General features: G+C 35.2%; 1 protein-coding gene across 5 annotated transcripts in view; it reads left to right on the top strand.

Moving 5' to 3' along the window:
• Nucleotides 1–20027, top strand: part of LCORL (ligand dependent nuclear receptor corepressor like) — an 81920-nt gene that overhangs the window by 46217 nt on the left and 15676 nt on the right. For 2 of the 5 annotated variants that reach the window (XM_041402434.1, XM_041402433.1), the window contains exons 6-7: nt 4457–4547; nt 13691–18567. In XM_041402434.1, coding sequence (XP_041258368.1) covers nt 4457–4547; nt 13691–18567 — 4968 coding nt within the window. Of the gene's footprint in view, nt 1–4456; nt 4548–5958; nt 10218–13690; nt 18568–20027 lie in introns of those variants that run through there. The other 3 variants (XM_041402435.1, XM_041402436.1, XM_041402437.1) reach the window with 3 other exon arrangements.

A 20027-nucleotide genomic window follows, 5' to 3' on the forward strand; every position in this document is an offset into this window, starting at 1 on the left:
TCTCATGATGGCACAGGGGAGAAAATGGGAAGAGCAGAAAGGAGAGCTTATGAGTTGAGATAAGGACATGGTCATTGCTTACCACTACTTGCTATCATGGGCTAAACAGATTTTGCTTGGGTAAAATAATTTGAATATTGCTTATTAATATAATTTTTTCATTATTAATTCAGTCAGTAGAAACAAAAAGAGTCATTAAAACACTGCCTTTCCTCCCTCATTTCCCAGGCTCAGCTTTCACTCCAGGTTCACTTGTGACCACCACCACCCCTGTAGTGCAAGGGGATTGGGTGTGGGCTGCCCACACTCTGTACCTAATGGTTTCTCTCTGCTGCTGGACTTAGCTCTGCCATTTTCTCATTCTTTTTGTGCCCATTTTTTGTGTCCATCTTGCACTTTTCCCTCTTTCTTGAATACAGTTCTCCAGAGTTTCTGCCCAAGTGGCTGCTGGACTCATCTGTGCCCTGCAGCAGGTCTGGGCCAGCCACCTGTGTCCAGCACAGGGCAGCCCCTGGCCTGTCCTCACAGATGCTGCCAGGACCGTGCCCTGATCACCCCATGTATGGCCATATACTTCTAATCTGGCGGTTTTTTGTGTTACTAAATAGCACTTCAAGTCAAAAGGGGCTACTCAGAACGCTAGTTAAGAATTAATAAAAGGCTTTGGTGTTCCTACTGACAGTTTCCTGAAAACTCTGTGTTCAGAAGCACAGAAAATGGCCAGCAAAAGGCAAGGCACCATCAGAAAAAGTACTGAAGACAAGACTGTTGTTTTGTTGCTACAAAACCCCTTATCCTGTGGATGGATAAGGTAAAGGGAGAGTTGTTATTTACTAAATCTCACTGTATAAAACTGTGTAGGACTCCGAAGATTCTTAGAGGAAGAAACAGGTAATGGGCAGGTTTTGTTCAACTGTTCTTAAACATCAGAACTGCTGTGACAGGAGGTCATGTGTCACTGGGTTCACAAAGGCCTTAGATTTCACAGCTAACAGAAGCAAGGCCAGAAACTAAAGCTAGAGTAGGCAGGGATAAATCTGAAATCCCTAAGCCCATGACAGCAGCTGCTAGGAGTGAAAAGAGCTGCAGGTAGTAGCCAGGCTGATGTGCTCTTCCACAGTGGGAATGGAGTGCTTCCCTGCCTTGGAGGCTGAGGACTGGGTAGTGTGGGTTATCTGATCTAATAAGACAATTCATAATAGCTAATGAGAGATTTCCTGAAACCCAGAAAAAAATCAGTTTAGAAATCAATGTAGAAATACTAGTTGTAGGAACTCAAGGCTGACCTCCTTTCTCTTGCTTCCCCTTCCCCTCCCTGCCTCCCTAACATCACTAGTCTGGAGGAGTTTCAAATGATTGTGGTACTGGTTATTTTGAAAATGAACTTTGATCACACTTAGTTTCATCTTGGTATTGGTGCACCTGGTGATCTTGTGCTGAGAATCAAAGGCCAGAGGTTGAGCCATTCCTTTGAGGATAAGAAGAATTTAATTTGCATAGAAATAGCTGCATTAGAAGACCATGAATAGCAAACCTGAAAAATATCTGATATATTTTTCTATATTATCCAGTGTTATATACCTTTTTTTATGAAGAATCACTTTATAGTAGTCATGACTTCACCTAAAGAGTGGAAGTAATTTCATGTCTTTTATTAAAACCACCTTACAGAGCGCTTTTTCTGTTCCTGATACAATTCAGTTGTCCAGAATTCTTGCTGTAACACCTGTTTTGACTGATTTATAAGAAATAATAGAAAGTTCTGTCTCAGTTTAGAGACGACTGTCCCTACCTTGCAAGTAACAAGCTTCCAAGATTCATAGTCCATCTGTAGGATACCTCTTTGCAAACATTTTGGTCCTGTACCTAATGTACCAAAGTGAACATCTCAACGCTGTATTCCTTTCATTAGGTAGGATTTCATGTCTTAGAGCTTTACAGCAAATGCTCTCATTTTCCTAGCAGTTTGAGGTGGGTTTTTGTGAGTGTTGTCTATTGTTGGTTTTGGTGGGGGTTTTTTTTGTGTGTTTTTTTGGTTTTTTGGTTTTTTTTTTTTTGGTTTTTTTTTTTTTTTTTTTTTTTTTTTTTTTTTTTTTTTTTTTTTTTTTTTGTTTGTTTTTTTTTTATTGGTTGGTTTGCTTTTTAAAAAATTCAAATGAAGTTACTAAAAAAATATCTGTAGTCCAGTGACTCTGTCTGGTATTTTGCATGTATATCAAATTTCTTGTATGATTCTCTTTACTGATTATCATCTTCCCATAAAGCATTGTCTTCAGGGAGGTGACATGTACTTAATGAATTTGCATTTGCTGTGTTGGAAGAACCAAATGTCTTGAACCTCAAATTCCTTCAGTTCTGCACATCCTTTAGAGGCTGAAAACATATCTAATTTTTGGTTCAGGAGGCTGAATATTCACTATTGTGTTCTGTTAGTAATTTTTCAACTGATTGCTAGCCTGGTGTTGTCAAAGCCAGTTCTGAAGGATTGGGAATGAAAATTGTTTTCATTATGGAGTCTTACAGGAGCCTTCAGATTTTGTTGATTTGTTGGCGCTCTTTCTTTTACTAAAAATCTAGCTAGCTGCTAGATTTGCCCTTTTTCGTTTCTTTTTTTTTTTCTTCTTTTTTTTTTCCTTTTTTTTTTTTTTTTTTTTTGTGAATTGGTGGAGAGACAATTAGGGTTCTATTACTTGATAAGTTGTCAGCTTTGGAGTAGTTTCTTTTCCACTCATGTCTTCTAAACTTTTTTGTGATGTCTATGAGTGTCAACTGAAAATAGAGAAACTGTTGTGAAAGGGAGCACACAAATACTTAGGAAAGGGAGATTTACTTTGTGTGACTGACAGAGCACAACAGATGAAATCTGTTCCACAGGACTCAGGGACTTGGGGTTGAGCTTGAGTATTCCTGGGCAGGCCAAAATGTCCATGTAGAATTTTTCTGTAATGTTCTTAATTACCTTTTTCTTCTGTAATATCAATGCATAGGAAGGTTGATTAGCATTAGTTCCTTCTCTAACTTTAAGAATTTGAAAGGAATGTATTTGGGTGAAAAGAAGCACCCTTGACAAAGGGCATATTTATATATATTCATCCCCTAATGCTGAGTTATGATGTTACTTTTTCTCTCTTTGACCTCCTTCAGATAGTACAAAATAGTTGCGGAAGACAGTAAAAAAGCAGTCCAAAACGAAAAATCTGGATTTGATTGTTACACAGAACTCTATTTCTTTGCATTATTGGTGTAAAGGAGAGCTGCCCTAACAATTTTCTTGACTTCTTATTTGACTGTTGGCATTTGAATGCTTCAATCATTTTCTGCATCTGAGGCTGTGGGAAAATATGTGCAATTGATTGATGTTTTAGAAATAATAGGCAGTAACATGAAAATGACACTGTAAATGCAATAAGGGGTAGTATAAAGGTGATTATAGAGTTGAATGTTGAGCTACATGTTGAAACTCAAAATTGAATTCGCAGAGCTCAGGCACACAAAACAGCCCAAGTTTGAAACAGAGAACCAAGGAAGAAAGGTATGAAATTAAATATATTTAGGGGATTTAACTATAATTTAAATGTCATTGATTTTTTTTTTAAGAAAAAAATTTTAAAGGAGTATTTTAACCATTAATGTTTTTAAATACTGATTTTTAAAACGTATATTTTTCTTTTTTAATACTTCATAGACTTTAACAGCCAAGCGTAAAGCTTGAATTTTAACATTTACCAATGACTTGACAGAGCAGACTCCCACCCCACTTTAGGTCTTTCTTTTTTTCTAATTTCTAATATTATTGCATATATGTGGAGGCAGCAGGAGGAGTATGTGTAGTTAAAGTGTTAGAACTCTGTATTGGGCTCAACCTCTTTTCCCAGTTACGAGGAAGTTACTGGATACTGGGAAGTTACCGGTTACTGGTACCTGCTCATCCAGTAACCTGGTCTGGTGTCATTGCTGACCCTGCTCTGAGCAGGAGGTTGGTCTGGGGGCCTCCTGAGATCCTTATTAGCTTGAATTATCCTGTAAGCCTAGGATTTAGTTATGTCAAGTTTAAATTCAGCATCAGAATTGTGTGTTTGTTTACGGTATGTAAATATGAATAATAATTGTAATATCAAGTGCATTATTTTGATTGCCTTAAAAGTAAAAAGTGAAATATAGACATGTGATTTTTAGGAAAGCATTCATGTTTGGTTAATACAAGTTCTTTTAAATTTTGTTATTTCTGAATGGGTTTACTTTTTATTTTTTCTCAAATTTATAAAAGTTTGGTGACAAATCAAATATACAAAATCATTTGCTGATGGCTGGTACTGTTAATGGAATAAGGTGTGAGAAATTTTACAAGATAAAGTAGCTGCTAGAAAATTGTGCCATAGGTGAAAATACATTTGCTGACAGAATCTCTGAGATCTTCCTTGAAACCACTGTTGTCATCACTACTCGTTCTTTGCAGGGGATGGAGTGCTAGATCTCTCTACAAAGAAAAGCGCAAGGTTGGAAGAACCAAAATATGATCCCTTGTGTTCTGAAAACTCAGTGTCTGGGTAAGCAATGTTTAGGACTCTCTTTGGCTTATCAAAAAGACAATCCAGGTTTCTCTTCTTTGGCCAGGTTTTATGTTCATAACATACCTGTATATACTGGCACACACATGTGGTTCCTATTTTGCTTTCAAAAGAATTTTTGTCACTCATAAGTGTGTGTCTATGTATATATCATATGTTTCATTTGTCTTTTTTCCTTTTTTTTTCTGTTTAAAGAAAAGTTATCAGAACAATCACCAAACTTTAGTTCATGTTACTAAAAATTACATGAAAATTGATTACATAACACAGTAGAAGTAAGAGACTAGTAGAAGAAAATTTAAATAATTATTTTAGAATTTATTTAGGGAACTTCAATTTTGGACAAAAATGACCATGTTGATAATTAGATGCAAAATCTTCTTCAACTAACATGAACAAGTTAAATGACAATTATCTATAATATTCCTTAATAGAGAGAGAGCAAGCGCGTGAGAGAGAGCTCTTAGTCATCATACTTATATTTACATCATGGTTCTGACTATGGTGTGTGGTGGCAAATGGTTAAATTTCTTTATTCAGCAAGGAAAACGTTATTGCATCTGCTGAAAGCTACCACTAAATTAGTGAATTGCTTTCTTTTGTTGGATTTTATGATCTTGGCATCCTCCCATCCACTAGCCGTAGCAGGACCTTTATTGTCACCTGTACGTCTTACAAATAACTTACTACAAATAGGACTACACTAGCAGCATTTGTTGAATGATGTAAAAGTGCATTTTATTAATTTGCTGATATGAAAAAGCTTGAAAATGGATGGCTTTGTAATTAGTGAGCTGTAAATAGTGAGTAGAAGTTCTTAAAATTTTGTCTTATTTTGCGAAAAATGGACTTGATTGTTAATCACAGCACTTTTTCTTCTTGTTGTAGAAAGCCTAGTTTTGTGTAAGTCTGGGATGTTTGTGTGTAGTTATGTACTTATTGCTGCAAATTCTCTATAAGGGGGTTGACTCTTTTATTACTTGTTTAGCGGTAACGTCACGTTTCTACTAACAAAAACTCCTTCAGGATTTGGGTATTTAACAGAACGTTAATTGTATAATTAAAATTATAACAGTGTTGCTCTGCAAGCATGTGAACAAGGGAATATAGCAAGCACATGAGAGTATTACCAAATACTGAGCTAGGATATAAAGTTCTTGGAAGGGCTGCTGTAGAAGCCACGGTATGATTTTTGACACACTGTCCTACCAGAACTGTAACATTTTGCTAGGATAATCATTTAACTACCGCATCTCAAAGGCTAAAAAGTATCAGAAGCAGTGATGTTACCGAAGCAAGGAGTATAATAAAGGAGTGGACCCTTCCCTTCCATAGCTGTGTGAGAGTCTCTCATACATCAGTTTACCATCGTTTCATTCCATCCATCCAGGAGACTACACAGAAACAGAGAGGACTATGTGGAAAGAAGTGCTGAGTTTGCAGATGGTTTGCTCTCAAAAGCTTTGAAAGACATTCAGTCTGGAGCACTGGACATAAATAAAGCAGGCATACTTTATGGCATACCTCAAAAAACTTTACTTCTCCACTTAGAAGCCTTACCAGCAGGAAAGCCTGCACCTTTTAAAAATAAAACTCGAGATTTCAATGATAGTTATTCATTTAAAGACAGTAAAGAAACTTGTGCAGTCCTACAAAAAGTAGCCTTGTGGGCAAGAGCTCAAGCAGAGCGCACAGAAAAAAGTAAACTCAGTCTACTTGAAACCTCAGAATTAAAATTCCCAACAGCTTCCAGTTACCTCCACCAGTTAACTCTACAGAGAATGGTCACTCAGTTTAAAGAAAAAAGTGAAAATCTACAATATGAAACTTCAAGTCCCACTGTACAATTAAAAATTCCTCAGCTAAGAATAAGTTCTGTGTCCAAACCACAGTCTGATACTGCTGGTCTTCTGGATGTTATGTACCACGTTTCTAAAACCTCCTCAGTCTTAGAAGGATCAGCTCTTCAAAAATTGAAAAATATCCTCCCTAAACAGAACAAAATTGAATGTTCTGGACCTGTAACTCACTCAAGTGTTGACTCCTACTTTCTGCATGGGGACCTCTCTCCTTTGTGTCTTAATGCTAAGAATGGGACAGTAGATGGAACCTCAGAAAATACAGAAGATAGTTTGGATCGTAAAGATAATAAGCAACCAAGGAAAAAACGTGGCCGCTATCGGCAGTATGACCATGAAATAATGGAAGAAGCAATTGCAATGGTAATGAGTGGGAAAATGAGTGTTTCCAAAGCACAAGGAATTTATGGGGTACCTCACAGCACTTTAGAATATAAAGTAAAAGAAAGATCTGGAACATTGAAGACTCCACCGAAGAAGAAACTCCGTTTACCAGATACTGGCTTATTTAATATGACAGATTCAGGGACTGGCAGCTGCAAAAATAATAGCAAGCCTGTGTAGAATAATTGTTAGCAAATTGTTTTGTGTGTGTGTATGTATGTCTGTATACACACACTATGTGAGAAATACATATGCTCACTCTGACAGAAGACATGAAGTTATACAGTTCAAAAACCACATACATGCCTTTTGAAAAATAGTTTTATTCAGGGTTTTCACTGTGGACAGAATTATAGAGTTGCTCACTTAATTCTGATAGTGTGTATTTAATATAATCCATGTATAAATAGGTGAAAAGATTCAGGTTTTATTTAGTAGTCACTAGCATAAAGATGTTTTGGGAAAACAAGTATTTGTCATGTGAAGCATAATTTTTAATTGGTGGAGAACCACTTTACCCATTCAATTATCCATCTTATTATGGAAATACACAACCAAGGGTTAGCAGACTTTTATAGTTCACAGAATACTTGCAATAAATTGTAAGTAACTCAGATTAAACACTGCAAGGGATTAAAGAAATATATAGTTCCTCACAAGGAAGTGGATTTGTGAAGTATTAGTAGGATATAGTACATTCTGTGAAAGAAAAAAGTTCGTTATTTAAATATCCAATACAAGTAAGAAAAGCATTTCATTACAAAAATGTGTGTTTAGCAGGCATAAACTGCATTTTTTTATCATTTTAAGGAAATTTTGTTGTTGGTTTAGAAAGAAATTGGTGTTTACAAAGTGTACACTTATGAAATCTGAGAAATTACTGTAGTTATAGAATTATTAAATATGAAATAAGATGGAATACTAAGAGCATAAAATAATTTAAACTTTAACATAATTTTCCTTTTTAGTTTGACAATTAAGGTAACTTGTAAGGTTTAAAAAGAAAGTTGGAATGCAACTTAGAGCATGTTCATAATGTGCACAGAATGAGCTTGAGAATGGTTTGGGTTTGTTTGTTTTTTTGTTTAAACGTGCTGGTTAGTTGATGTTATGACTACTTAAAATTTATTTAAGGATTGTGTCACACTCCTATTGAAAAACCTCACTGTAACTGTAATGTATTTGCTGCTGTGACATTTCAAAACATTTTCAGTTTATCAAAATGAATACCAAGTTACATTATCATCTTGCTAATAACCAAATTTGCAGTTCAGGGTCTTGATAGAAATACAAATATGAAACAGTGAAGCTGTTTTGAACTTTCAATAATATAAATTCTTTATAAATTTGGTAGTTAGAAGTTAGGCAGTTCATTTTAAATAGGTAACTTTTAATAGAATTTAAGGGAGACCAATTATCTTCATATTGCAGTTTTTACATGAATTTCAAAGTATTCACATTGGACTTTTTATCACACTTAATTTTTTTATGTAATATCAAAATTATATGTCTGTATATAAATGGGGGCTTGCTTCATACATTCACTACTGAACATCAATGCCCTTTTCCTCTCAACATGGAATTTTTTCTCTATGTATCTAATTTGACGTAAAAAAAGACTCTCCAACTTTTATACACATGGTGCACATGCACACATTTTTTTCCGCACTTAAATTTGCATGTGTATGGGTTAATTGTAGAAATTAATTGGGACATTAGATACATATGGGCCACATCAGGTAATTTCATTTATAGATAGACTTGCTTTTAAATTCAGGGGAAAGCATACTGCAATACTGGTGGCAAAATCCAGCCCATACCTATTAACACTACTGAAAAATGACAACATCCACTTTAAAACAGAATAATCCTCTGAAACTGCACAACCAATCTCTCAGTTCTTTGGTCTCTCAGATCTATACTGAATCTTCTTCAGTCATTAAGGTTTACTTGCATATTACAGAATGAATCTCTCAGGCACATGATGATTCTTGGGGTGTCCTGTGCAGGGTCAGGAGTTGGACTCAGTGATCCTGGTGGGTCCCTTCCAACTCAGCTTAATCTGTGATTCTATGATTTTAATCAGAACTGTACCTGATAAGGAGTTCGCAGAACAGCAGATGTCAGGGTCATCTTTCATTTTAAAAGAATTAAGCCATATTTTATGAGGACCAGAAGGATGAATTTGTGAATATAACCCCACTGAAAAATGCAGCTAAAAAACTGCATTAAAAGTTTCAACATCTGTCTTTATACAGTTTTACTTGCAAAAATCTGGGGCTACAATGCATTGCCTAATATTTGTACCATACTGATGTTTTCTACTCCTCAGACATTGTTAGAAATTTGAGTCAGAACTTTATATTGAAGGCAAGTGACAGTACTCTTTTTATATCATTTAAAAGATGACCTGACCAAAAATTTAACAGGATTCATAAAATCAGGGATCATTTTACTATTGACTTAACAGTACTCAGTAGTTTTGTATGTAATATTATAATTAATTTACAACATTTTAGTACTTGTATTTATTTTTTGGTCAGAAATAGTAATTAAAATATTTTTTGATAGTTTATAGATGATACTCAACCTGTAAGTGTTTAAATAACAGAATTATTTGTTTCTAATTATTAGGCTAACGTTTTAATTACACAACTAAGGAAAGGCAGGGAAATGTGTAAATTCTCCTCCCCCAACCCCTATGTATTTCATTAATGTCATTTAAATTATACATTTTGAACTGTTTTATAAATTCAGTTACCAGTCACTACTTAGTAATTGACAATTTCTGAAAATTCCTGTTTCAGCAGAATTTTAAATGAAGGCGAAAGCAAGCCCTACATGCTTTCTACTTATTTGAATGTTTCTCAAGTATTTTATATTAAAAAACAGTGCCTCTGTTTTTAGAACTACTGCTCAGTAAAGTTGTTTAAACCATTTCTGGTAGCTAATGACAATTTTATATTAAATTGTATATTAACTTTAGTGAGACTGATTTTTTTAGTTGTTTACAGTACAAATACTTGTATTTGTTTTTTAATTGCAGTATTTCCATTGTCGCAGTAATTTAGTAAAACTCTGTGGCTGCCTTGATTTTTGACAGATTTTTGTTAACAACTGATTTTTAGGCAATTAGTTATATTTATGCATAAATCAATTGCACTATAATTCATGAATTATTTATTACAATATTTTCTAATGAATTCCATGTATTTGTCTTGTGTTGTAAATGTACTGTAATTCTGTTTCTTCTTTGTGTTGTTATATTCCTAAATCTGATTGTATGAATTTAATTGTTTAGTTAACGTGTTTCTACGTTGTAATTTGTAGTAAAGCACTTCAATGCTTTTGCACATAAATTTACAACACTGATGTGTGATTGATTTGCTCATTCAGTAAAAAAAGAAAGAAACAAAAACCTGTACACTGACTTATTTGACTTATTCTTGAGGCACAAGTTGATTAGCAGTGGCATAAGACCAAGAACTGTATAAATTAAACTCAGAATGACGAATTTGCTATGAGAATTTTATCAGAAATAGTAGCTTTAAAGAAGGATGTTTTCTTTTCTCAGAATTGATTAATTACTAATGAGAACAAAATCAGAAAATTAATTTTCTAACACCCCCTTTTAGTTAGCAGCTAAAAATTACAAATAGTATATAGCTTTTTTGAGGTACTTATTTACTTAATAAAGTCAGAAAAGGAACATGTCTGTAAGACAGATTTGTATTTCTATAGTAGTTTCATTCTGTTTGTATGAGTACTTGAAACCTGTTCTGTTCCAGTTTTGTTCCTGTTCCCAGTCTGTACAGTTCTTGCTAGAGTGATCGATCTTCTCTCTGGCTGAGACGACAGGGGAAGGACCCCTTTTGGGAGTCCTCTGATAGAGCTCTTCCCTGACAGTTTTTGTGGAGGAGGCCAAGTTTTACTTCTTTATATGTAAATTAATACACTGAAAGTCTGGGAATTAACCTTATCACATTGTTGCCTTTGTGCCATTTTTGGACTCTAGGCAATCCGCATGCCGTGCTATTAACTGCCCCTATGTGCCAGAAGGGGACTAATCATTCCATGCTTAACCTTGGTCTGGAGCGATCCAGAAGGTGCCAGGGTAGCAGTGCATATTGATCCTCTCACCTCTCCACCCCTCAGTTTCCTGCCCACTCTCTCCAGCCATCTCTCTGTGTGTGGTTTGCAGGAAGTGTGCAGTTTGTCAAAGTGATAGGTCTTCCTTCTATGAAATTCTTGCTTAGGTCTTCTATCCTGAGGATAGGCTAAACTGCAGTGTGACAACACAAATCTAAAGAGCTATAGGAAGGTATTACAGGAAACTGAAGTATAATTCCATAGTTGTTTTGAAAAATGAGTATGTTTAAACATACTGACATCTCTACAGGGAGACACTTCAAGGAAAAAGTGTTGCTTTTATGCTTGAATTTGTTAGTGTAGTAAGCTCTGCTCCCAAGTGGTGGCTGAGTAAGGGCTCCATGTGTGCGTACAAACTCAGGAGATCGTTTGGACTGTGGTACTATCGCAGTAGAATAAATGAAAGTTGTCTCTTGTCTGTCAGCTTTAGAAACTAACTCACGTTAAGGGAAGGCAGATTATAGATGTCACCCAAGGGTGGATAATCAGGGAAATTGTTTTAGAAGAATGTGTGTGATAATCAAGATATTGCTTTATATAACGAATTGATCTCTGCATAGCAAATCAAAACAGTTTTGAGGCCTGTGGATCATTTGGTCGCTCCTGTTGAGAAGGTTGTAAGGCTCCAGAAGTTTATTCCACCAGTGAACAGTTACAGATACAGGTCCTCTATAGTTAAAGCTCTCCAGTGAAGCTATAGACACACCTTGCAAGTCTAGACAGATAGAAAGGTACTAGATTAAAAATTCAGTCTAAAAAAAGATTGTGCTATAGCTGTCTTTTTAGCAAATTAGTACTTAATGAATTTACTTTGGTTTACAAACAGAATATGGAAGATGAAGGCCTAGCAGCATGTTGATTTTTTTAATCTGGCCTTTCAAAACATTAATTAAAATTATGGTGGTGGGGAGGGCAATTACTTTTTATCCTTAATTGTACTATTAGAATAAGCTTTCTTTTTACAAGTGTGATTTTGATACCTTGTGACTCCTGAATTTGTTGGAATATCAGACTTTTCTCAGTGTAGTGGCATTTCAAAAAGAGTCAAATCCTGACACTGACATTCCCTTGAATAATGCAGGTTTTAATTTAGATTGCAACTGCAAAGAGGTTTTGGTTTTTTTTATTTTTAAGACTTAAACATTTCATATTAAATATTATCGTAGCTTCAACTAATACCATCACAATTATCTTATGCCTTTATGAGTTAGTATAATCTAGATGCCTGATTTTGAATGTATACCATTTCATACTGAATATTACCAGAAAAGGAAAAAACCATGAAGAATTATTATGCACAGTTGGCCGGTTTTAAGCTCTTAACTTTAAAATCTGTCTAGGACAATAAAAATACAAGCTTGCATGTAATAACTTCCAATAAGAAACTTGAAGCTAAAAGTTATTATTGATGCTTATAATTTTGGGTATGATTTAATGAATAGGTATATTTAAATACAGCACATTAAATTTTAAATATGTTTGTTCATTGATCAGTATAGTTTTTAAAAAAATCAAAATGAAAAACTTTTGAAGTATAGGCTTAAATACAAAAAAATTACAGGGGATATAGCAGGGAACAAAGTTAGTGTCATGTTCAGAGTTTGGTGATATGTTTAAACTATACATACTTTTCTAAAACAGAATTCTTCCAACATTTTATGCTCATGCAATTGGTTTCAGTAAAACATTTGAACTAGGTGTTAACTATCTTTGATAGTTGCTATCCAGCAAAAGGATTTTGTATTTAATTGAAGAAATACCTGTATTAATTTCTACCATGGAAAATGTTCAGCTTTTCAGTATAAATGATTGATTAGGTAAGTAGTGACATTAGTTTTAATAATTTATAAGAAATTGATTAAATAGTTAAAGTAGTATTTTATGAGGTTTTTTTTTTTAGTTAATACATTTGAGAACAACTGCTCAGCAGTTCTTTGATATAGGCCTAACCCTGTTTTCAGGATATTTAAAGGATATTAGCTTTTATCTCAGAAATTACTTATTCCAGTGGTGATTATCTTTTTTTCTGTTTAAGGAATCTTTGTGTGTGTGCGCACACATGTGTGTTTAATGTATTGCAATTAAGGGCTTGTGATGCACCACTGCAGTTTTTTTAAAAACTGAAAGGGAAAATTTTACCTGCAAAGACTGCTAGGCTGTCTTTCCATTTTCTGTTAGCTTGTTAAGTGTTCTTTAAATATAGAAATAAAAATGTCTTTAGAAATATCTTTAAGTGTATCCTGAAGAGCACTCAGTACACTTGAGTATTTAATATCAGAGTGGGATTCAAGAGAGATGGATCCATTCTTTTCCTCTGCCACAACCTTGAACCTCACTCATTTACCTTGTCTGTGCCCCAGTTAGTGAAATGAGAGTAATACCAAGCTTGCCAGGTTTTTGGTGAGGTTTTCTTTCATTAATAGTTAAGATAGTTTGAAATACCAGAAAGTTAACATTGTTATAATTACAGTTAGGTTCAAGAAGCTGTATTTCAAATTATTCTTTTTGCCTTTAATTTTTTCATGATTATTTTTCTTATTGGTAGTTTAGTGCTATCACTGATAAGATGCACATCATTGCTAGTGACACTTGCAAGTATGATTGAATACTGCAAATAGAACTGTTTTGTAAACGTCAGGTTTTTAAGCTTGAGTTTAGCCATTATAACAAACATTAGATATGGTGTTTTACTGTAATTTATATTTTGTTTTGATTTGTTTTCATTTTCAGTTCAAGCTCAACAGCTGATGCAAATTCAGAGGAAACAGCTAATTTGGAAAAAGGAAAATCAACATTAAACAAAGTTTTGGAGTCTTTTTGTTCATATCACTGGCAACAGACTTTGGCTATGTTAAAATTCCTATTACAGGATGAAAATGTTCCTATAGTTTGCAGTTGCAAGCAAACACATTTGGTCCACTCTGAAACTCCCAGTTCCCTTACTGAAGAGGATGTTCCCGTTCCATTTTGCAGTTGCAATGGACACATGCTGACAAAAAGGTGCTGTTTACAAAATCAAAGGCCAAACACTTGTTTACCACCTTTGTCTGTTTGTATTAAAGATTTCCATACTTTATCATGCCAAGCTGTAGCAATTGGATGTATTAAGACAGTGGTGAACAAAGCATGTAGTTCTCCTAAGTATTGTGCTGACCAGTTGCAAAATTATAACAGGCATTCTGTGAAAGCAGCAGCATGTACATATTCAGCTAAGGACTGTGACCTCTTAAGCAGCATTAAAAATTCAAACAGATCCCGCAGTCCATCGCCACCTCCACTATCACCTGTACACAGTAAAGAATTTGAATTGTCAGAAGGAATGGTTATGGACTTTCCAACTTTAGACAACAACAAGCTTGAAATATCCATCAACCAGCCTCCATCCCTCTTGCCAGCTGAAGGAAGCGAGGGACAGTTTGCGTATGAGGGTAAAACATGCAAAGGAAAAGAGATTGATTATTCAGATGGAGCACTGGGATCAGCAGACCAGGAAAGCAATGATGGTTGTATGAACTCTGAGAAAGGTGAACATTCTGCCATTTTTCAAGATTTAATGGACCGCATTAATGAGAAGTTGAAATCAATAGACACTACAGATCTAGCAACAAATCTTGTAAAACTTTCTAGCAGTGACAGGGCACCAGAAAACGATGTCAAATTAGGAGACTTCATAACTTCTCTTTTGCATAATGCTAAGGCAAGTGATTACAGCTTTATGGAATTACTTCGCCAACATGATAAACAAGTGGAAAATAAAATTATTCAGACAAGATTTCGCAAGCGTCAGGAAACTTTATTTGCAACGTATAATTCTCCTGATTCACCAGTCATTCGACGACAGTCTTTGCAAATCAAGAGGGAGCTTGCAAGCCTTGATGAAACTCTTGTAAGAAAAAAGTCAATTTCTGAGAGAAATGCAAAGAAATCTACAAAAAAATTTGATAAAATGCATCCAAATAAAAGACATCGTGTTACTGTGATAGAAGATGAGACTTTGCAACATCTTGAAAATAATCCATGTGTGAATTGCCAAACCAAACCAATGTGCTTTCCAGTACACCAAACAGAGTCTTTCAATCTACCTCTTACTAATTTTCAGACCAGCTCCAGCTTTTTAGTTCTTTCAGAAAACAGTGCTATTGCAGCTAGCCAGGCAAAATTCCCAAATACACAAGGAGATTGTGCAACCTTAAAAGAGACTGGTCAGATTCCTCTGGAGGATGAGAGTAATGAAATCTTGGGTAGAACTAAACGTAACATTGTGCCTCCTGGGTGGTACTCTGTGTATGTAACAAACAATATCATGTTTAGAAAGTCATCCAGCACAAAAAAGTCCTTGAAAAGTTTGGAAAAAATGAGAATAAATAAAAATCTTCATGCTGAAAGGTGCAGTGACATAAATATAAGCAAAATTGTGAGAGACACAAATCTGCAAGTTGTTGTGGAGCGTTTAGAAGATACAATAAATTTATCCAGAAAAACTAGCGACTCACTGTTGGATAGTTACAAAATAAGCCAAAAATTAAAAGATAATGCTTATGAACAGGTTATGAACCCAGCTACTAGAAGGGGCTTACCTTTCACTCTGAGCGAAATGGGATGTACAGGACAAAGCTTCCTTCCACATTCACATGCGCCAAGCAGCAGTAAAATCAAAGCAATTTGTGTTGCATCAAACACACAAGAAACTGTTATAGATCAAGAAATTAATGACGGCCTTTTGAAATCTCTGACCTTTAATTCAAGCAGGTCAGCTTCCAGTAATGGGGACTTGGATTTTACTTCTGAAGCTGGGGAGATCCCATCTCCCTTAAACTACTCTAGTCCTATTAAGCTTATGTTTGTCTCGGAAGTTAACAGTCAGGAAGGAGTCAAATACACATTGACATCTGCAGCTGCATCTTCTAAGGGAAGCACAGATCTTTGTTTGTTTCAGGGGCACACAAACGCTTTGTTGGATAAACGGGCCACAGGTGACCTTTCACATGCAGTCTGTGTCAAGGGTTGTGATTGCAGTGAAAATGATACTAAGGAGAAGTCAAGTTGTGTTTATGCAGAAGCTGTTACAAGCTCTTGTCCAGTTGGTCAAATTAACATAAATGAGTCAAAAAAAAATGATGAAGTTGTGGAGAAATCAAGCAGTAGCAGTGAATTAGTTTTTAAAAGAAAACCTGGTAGACCAAAGAAAATAGGTCCTCAAGTAGTTAAGCAGGTTAAGAGACCCATTGGACGGCCTCCTAAACCAAAAGTAGACATGAGTGGAAGCACAAAACCTAGACCTGAACTTAGCTGTGGTGGTAAAAGCATCAAGTCTGATGCAGCAGCAATGGAAGAAGTTAACAGCAACAAAAATATTACTGTGACAGTTGTTTTTGGAAGGTCAAGAAGAACTAAGAGACATGTTTCTGAAGGTAACCTAAATCTCATCAGCATTCTTCCCACACAACATATTGATTCTAATTTTGCCAGTGATGCCAGCAAAGCAAGGCACGATGCGGAAACTGGAAATGCTTTGACTGAAACAGTAAAAGCCTTCCAGAATCCTTCTACTGAAAAGGAGGTCTCTGGTTATGACTATGTCAGGCCTATCAAGGGCAATCTGGCATCACCACATCCTTGCAGCAATGTCATACGGCAGATTAAGAAACCATTAACCACTGTTCGAAAACCTGGCAGGCCAGCAAAAGTAAAAATTTCTGGCATATCAGTGACTGTCAGTAGACTTTCACCTCAGGAAAGAAAAGTGAGCATCAGCAATGGTTTGCCTCCTTTACAACAGCAGAATGTGTTAGAAAAAAACATACCACAGGAAAGAAAAAATCAACTGTGCAATAATATGGGTCAAGTAAAGAACATGCAGAAAGATTCTAGAGAGGATGGATCACACAATGTTACTGCAACAGTTTCAAGAAAACGTGAAATTCCATCGAGACACTCCGCTAGAGACAGAAAACCTTCACTGCATTTGTTGCATTCATTAGCATCTTCCAGTGCATTTACTTGTAGAAGTGCCTTACTACATAAATCTTACAAACTCCATTTGAAAAAAGCTAAAGAGCGAAAGGAAAAACTTACACAATCAAATCAGTGCACAGCATCCAGAGATACCTCAGAACAGAGAAATCCAGGAAATGCTAAAAAGGATCTTAAGGATGGTGGATTAGGGCCCATTAATGAGGTATCATCAGATCCCATTTTTTCGTCAAATCCCTCTCTCAGGTGGTGGCCTACTTCCACTTCAAGTGACACCTTGTTGGAAGAACTAAACAATAGATTTGAGCAGATGACTAATACCTGGTTGAGAGTGGGGGGAAGTGAGTTTGACAAATGTGTGTGTGAAAAAAGGGATCCCATTGAACGAGACTGTAATACTGAAGTGTCAGACCCTTTAGACTCCTGCCTTGTAGGACTTGAAACATCACCTATAAAAATGCTTTTCCAGAAAAAGTGTAATATGAATGAACTCTGCGCCTGGTTTATGCAAACTACAGAAACACAGTCTCTCTCTCTTGTGAGAAAGGCAAATGCTCGCAATCCCTTAGAAGTAGTTAGTACTAAAGAGATAAAGATGGAAACTAAACAATCTGATCCTAGCACTTGCCCTTTCAGAAAGCACTTTAAAAAGTTTGCACTATCCTCCCCTTCAAAACCAGCAGGGAAATTGCAAATATTACATAACATGGTGAGGTCTCCAGTCTTAAGCATGAAAAGTAATTTCACTTTAGCCAGATTAAAAAGAAATGAATTTAAGAAGTTGCAGCGTGATAGGTGGGGGCAAACAAAAAAGCTCTATAATCAGGCTCCTGGAGGCTGGAAATCAAAAAAGAAAAATCTGCAGTTATTTTGCCAAAGCCAGTTGTTTAAGAGTACAAGTGGGGAAACCAATGATGAAACACCCAAGCTGCAGGAGGAAAATACAGTAGAAATCCAGCCCACTCAGACTTTGGTAGAGTCTCAGAATAGCCTCTTGCCAACTGAAAATGAAACCAGAGATGCATTTGTTCAACAGATGATGGGATCGTCTGACTTTAACCCACATCCTGGTTTAGCAAATATACTTAAGTCTCATTCAGAGGCAAACGGAACAATTCGTTGCCAACAAAATGTTAGAAAAGAACAAAGCCAAGATAAACTGTTTCAAAATACTTGGAAAGCCAAAACCTTTAAAGACTGTAGGATATTTCTGAGAAAAATCAACCATATTGAGCAGCACAATTCATTTAAGTTAAATAATGTCATTTATTCCCCTGAAGCTCTCGACAGTAAAAGCACTCAGGCCTATATGGAAGAAAAAAGACATCCTCTTTTAAGGTCCCATTCTACAAAACAAAATACATTAAAGAAACAAGAAAATGAAGTGGAAACATCTAAAGGATCTAATTCTTCTAAGGTGATTGAAAAGCTGGATGGCCAGTTTCACAGCAGAAAATTAAGTAGTGGTGTAAAGCAGGACGATAATCCTGCTGGTAGTTCTGAAGGTCTTACTAGAATAAACAAAAGGAAAAGTCCACAATGGGAGACCACTGATACAAATTTAAGAAAAAGGCATAAGAGACAATCATGCAGTAGTGGACAAATGGCACCTTATTACCCAAAGTACCAAGTAGGTAAGTTCTTGTTCCCCACTTCATCTTAAAATTGAAATCATAAAGAATTGGAGAAGTCAAACAACTAAGCACTTTTTTGTTTATTGCATGCTACTCATTTTAATTTCAGAAAAGTCATGAAATCAAACATTGCATAACATCAGAATAATTCAGAAAGTGCAATTTTAAAATGTTTATAATGTTTTGCACCATTCTTTCAGTTCTGATAAGCTAACCAGTATAGTTTAGACAGACAAGTCAAGTTCTGGCATTCTGAAGTCAGTCACAACTGGCTGTTGACTTCAAAAGGAACAGAATTTCATTCCATTGTGTAGTTTCTCATAGTGTGAGGAGGAGTAAGCTATAAAATTAAACATAAATTCAGTGCATTAGCATAGCTGGTTTTAAAAAATTCTCATTGGATGATTTCTGTTACAAATCTGTAATAGTTTTGTAATTTTACAGTAAAAGATAGTATTTTGTATTTCTGAAAATTATTCAGTCAGAGACTCATTTTAGTATCTTTTCCATGCCAAATGAAACCTGCTGACTCTAAGGGTTTTGCACATTGAATCCTTACACAACAATTTAAAATGTAAAATTATTATTCACAGGTACAATATACAGTTGCTATGCCAAATACTTTGGCTTGGAATCTTTTTAGGCTAGTGTGAAATCATTTTTTAAAGATAGGTATTTATAAATACATTGTAATACAATTGTGATCTCAGAAAGGCCATTATATTACTTAGAAAGAGGGCACATTTGTGTAATTATTTCTTCTGTTGGTTGAAGGGATATCCTTAAACAGAAGTCTTATTTCAAAAAATTACTAAGGTGTGAAAACACAACTCCTGCAATGTGATTTAAGTTACTGCCTTTGTAGAAGCAATATTGTATTAGCTAATCTGATATATTGGCCAAATATAAAAACCTTATTCAAAATATCAGGTCAAAATTTTAGGTCCTCCTTTGTATTCTGTCTTTTAGAAAAGAATCTCTGATAATAAATAGAAAGGTTAATTTAAGTTGTAATATAAACAATATAATGGCTCTTATATGCTTTATTTCTTTTGTGCTTCATGTGATATATAGAATTCTTCATATTAAGCTCATTCAGTATAACGCTGCTTTTTCCAAAGTACAGCATTTTTTTATCTATGGACTACTCTTGCATTTTAATTCATTGATCTGGGGCCAAGGTCAGCATAAATAACTTGTTTTTAAGAAGTTCAAACTTTGACACAAAATTGCTGTAAAAAAAAATAGGAAAGGAAAGGATAGAACATATCCATTTCTGTATTACAAATGAAGAAAGAGCTCTCTCATACTTGTAACTCATTGAGAAAATGTTACATTCCAATTATATTTATCTGTAAATGTTTTGTTTATATGGTAATGCAAGACCTATTACTGTGATATGGTCTCATGTTAGTTTTAATTGGGACTCAATTTTATCTACCTGATAACTTTCATCCTTT

Source organism: Onychostruthus taczanowskii, unplaced genomic scaffold, assembly GCF_017590055.1.
Source record: "Onychostruthus taczanowskii isolate IOZ18803 unplaced genomic scaffold, ASM1759005v1 scaffold2, whole genome shotgun sequence".
Classification (NCBI taxonomy): domain Eukaryota; kingdom Metazoa; phylum Chordata; class Aves; order Passeriformes; family Passeridae; genus Onychostruthus; species Onychostruthus taczanowskii.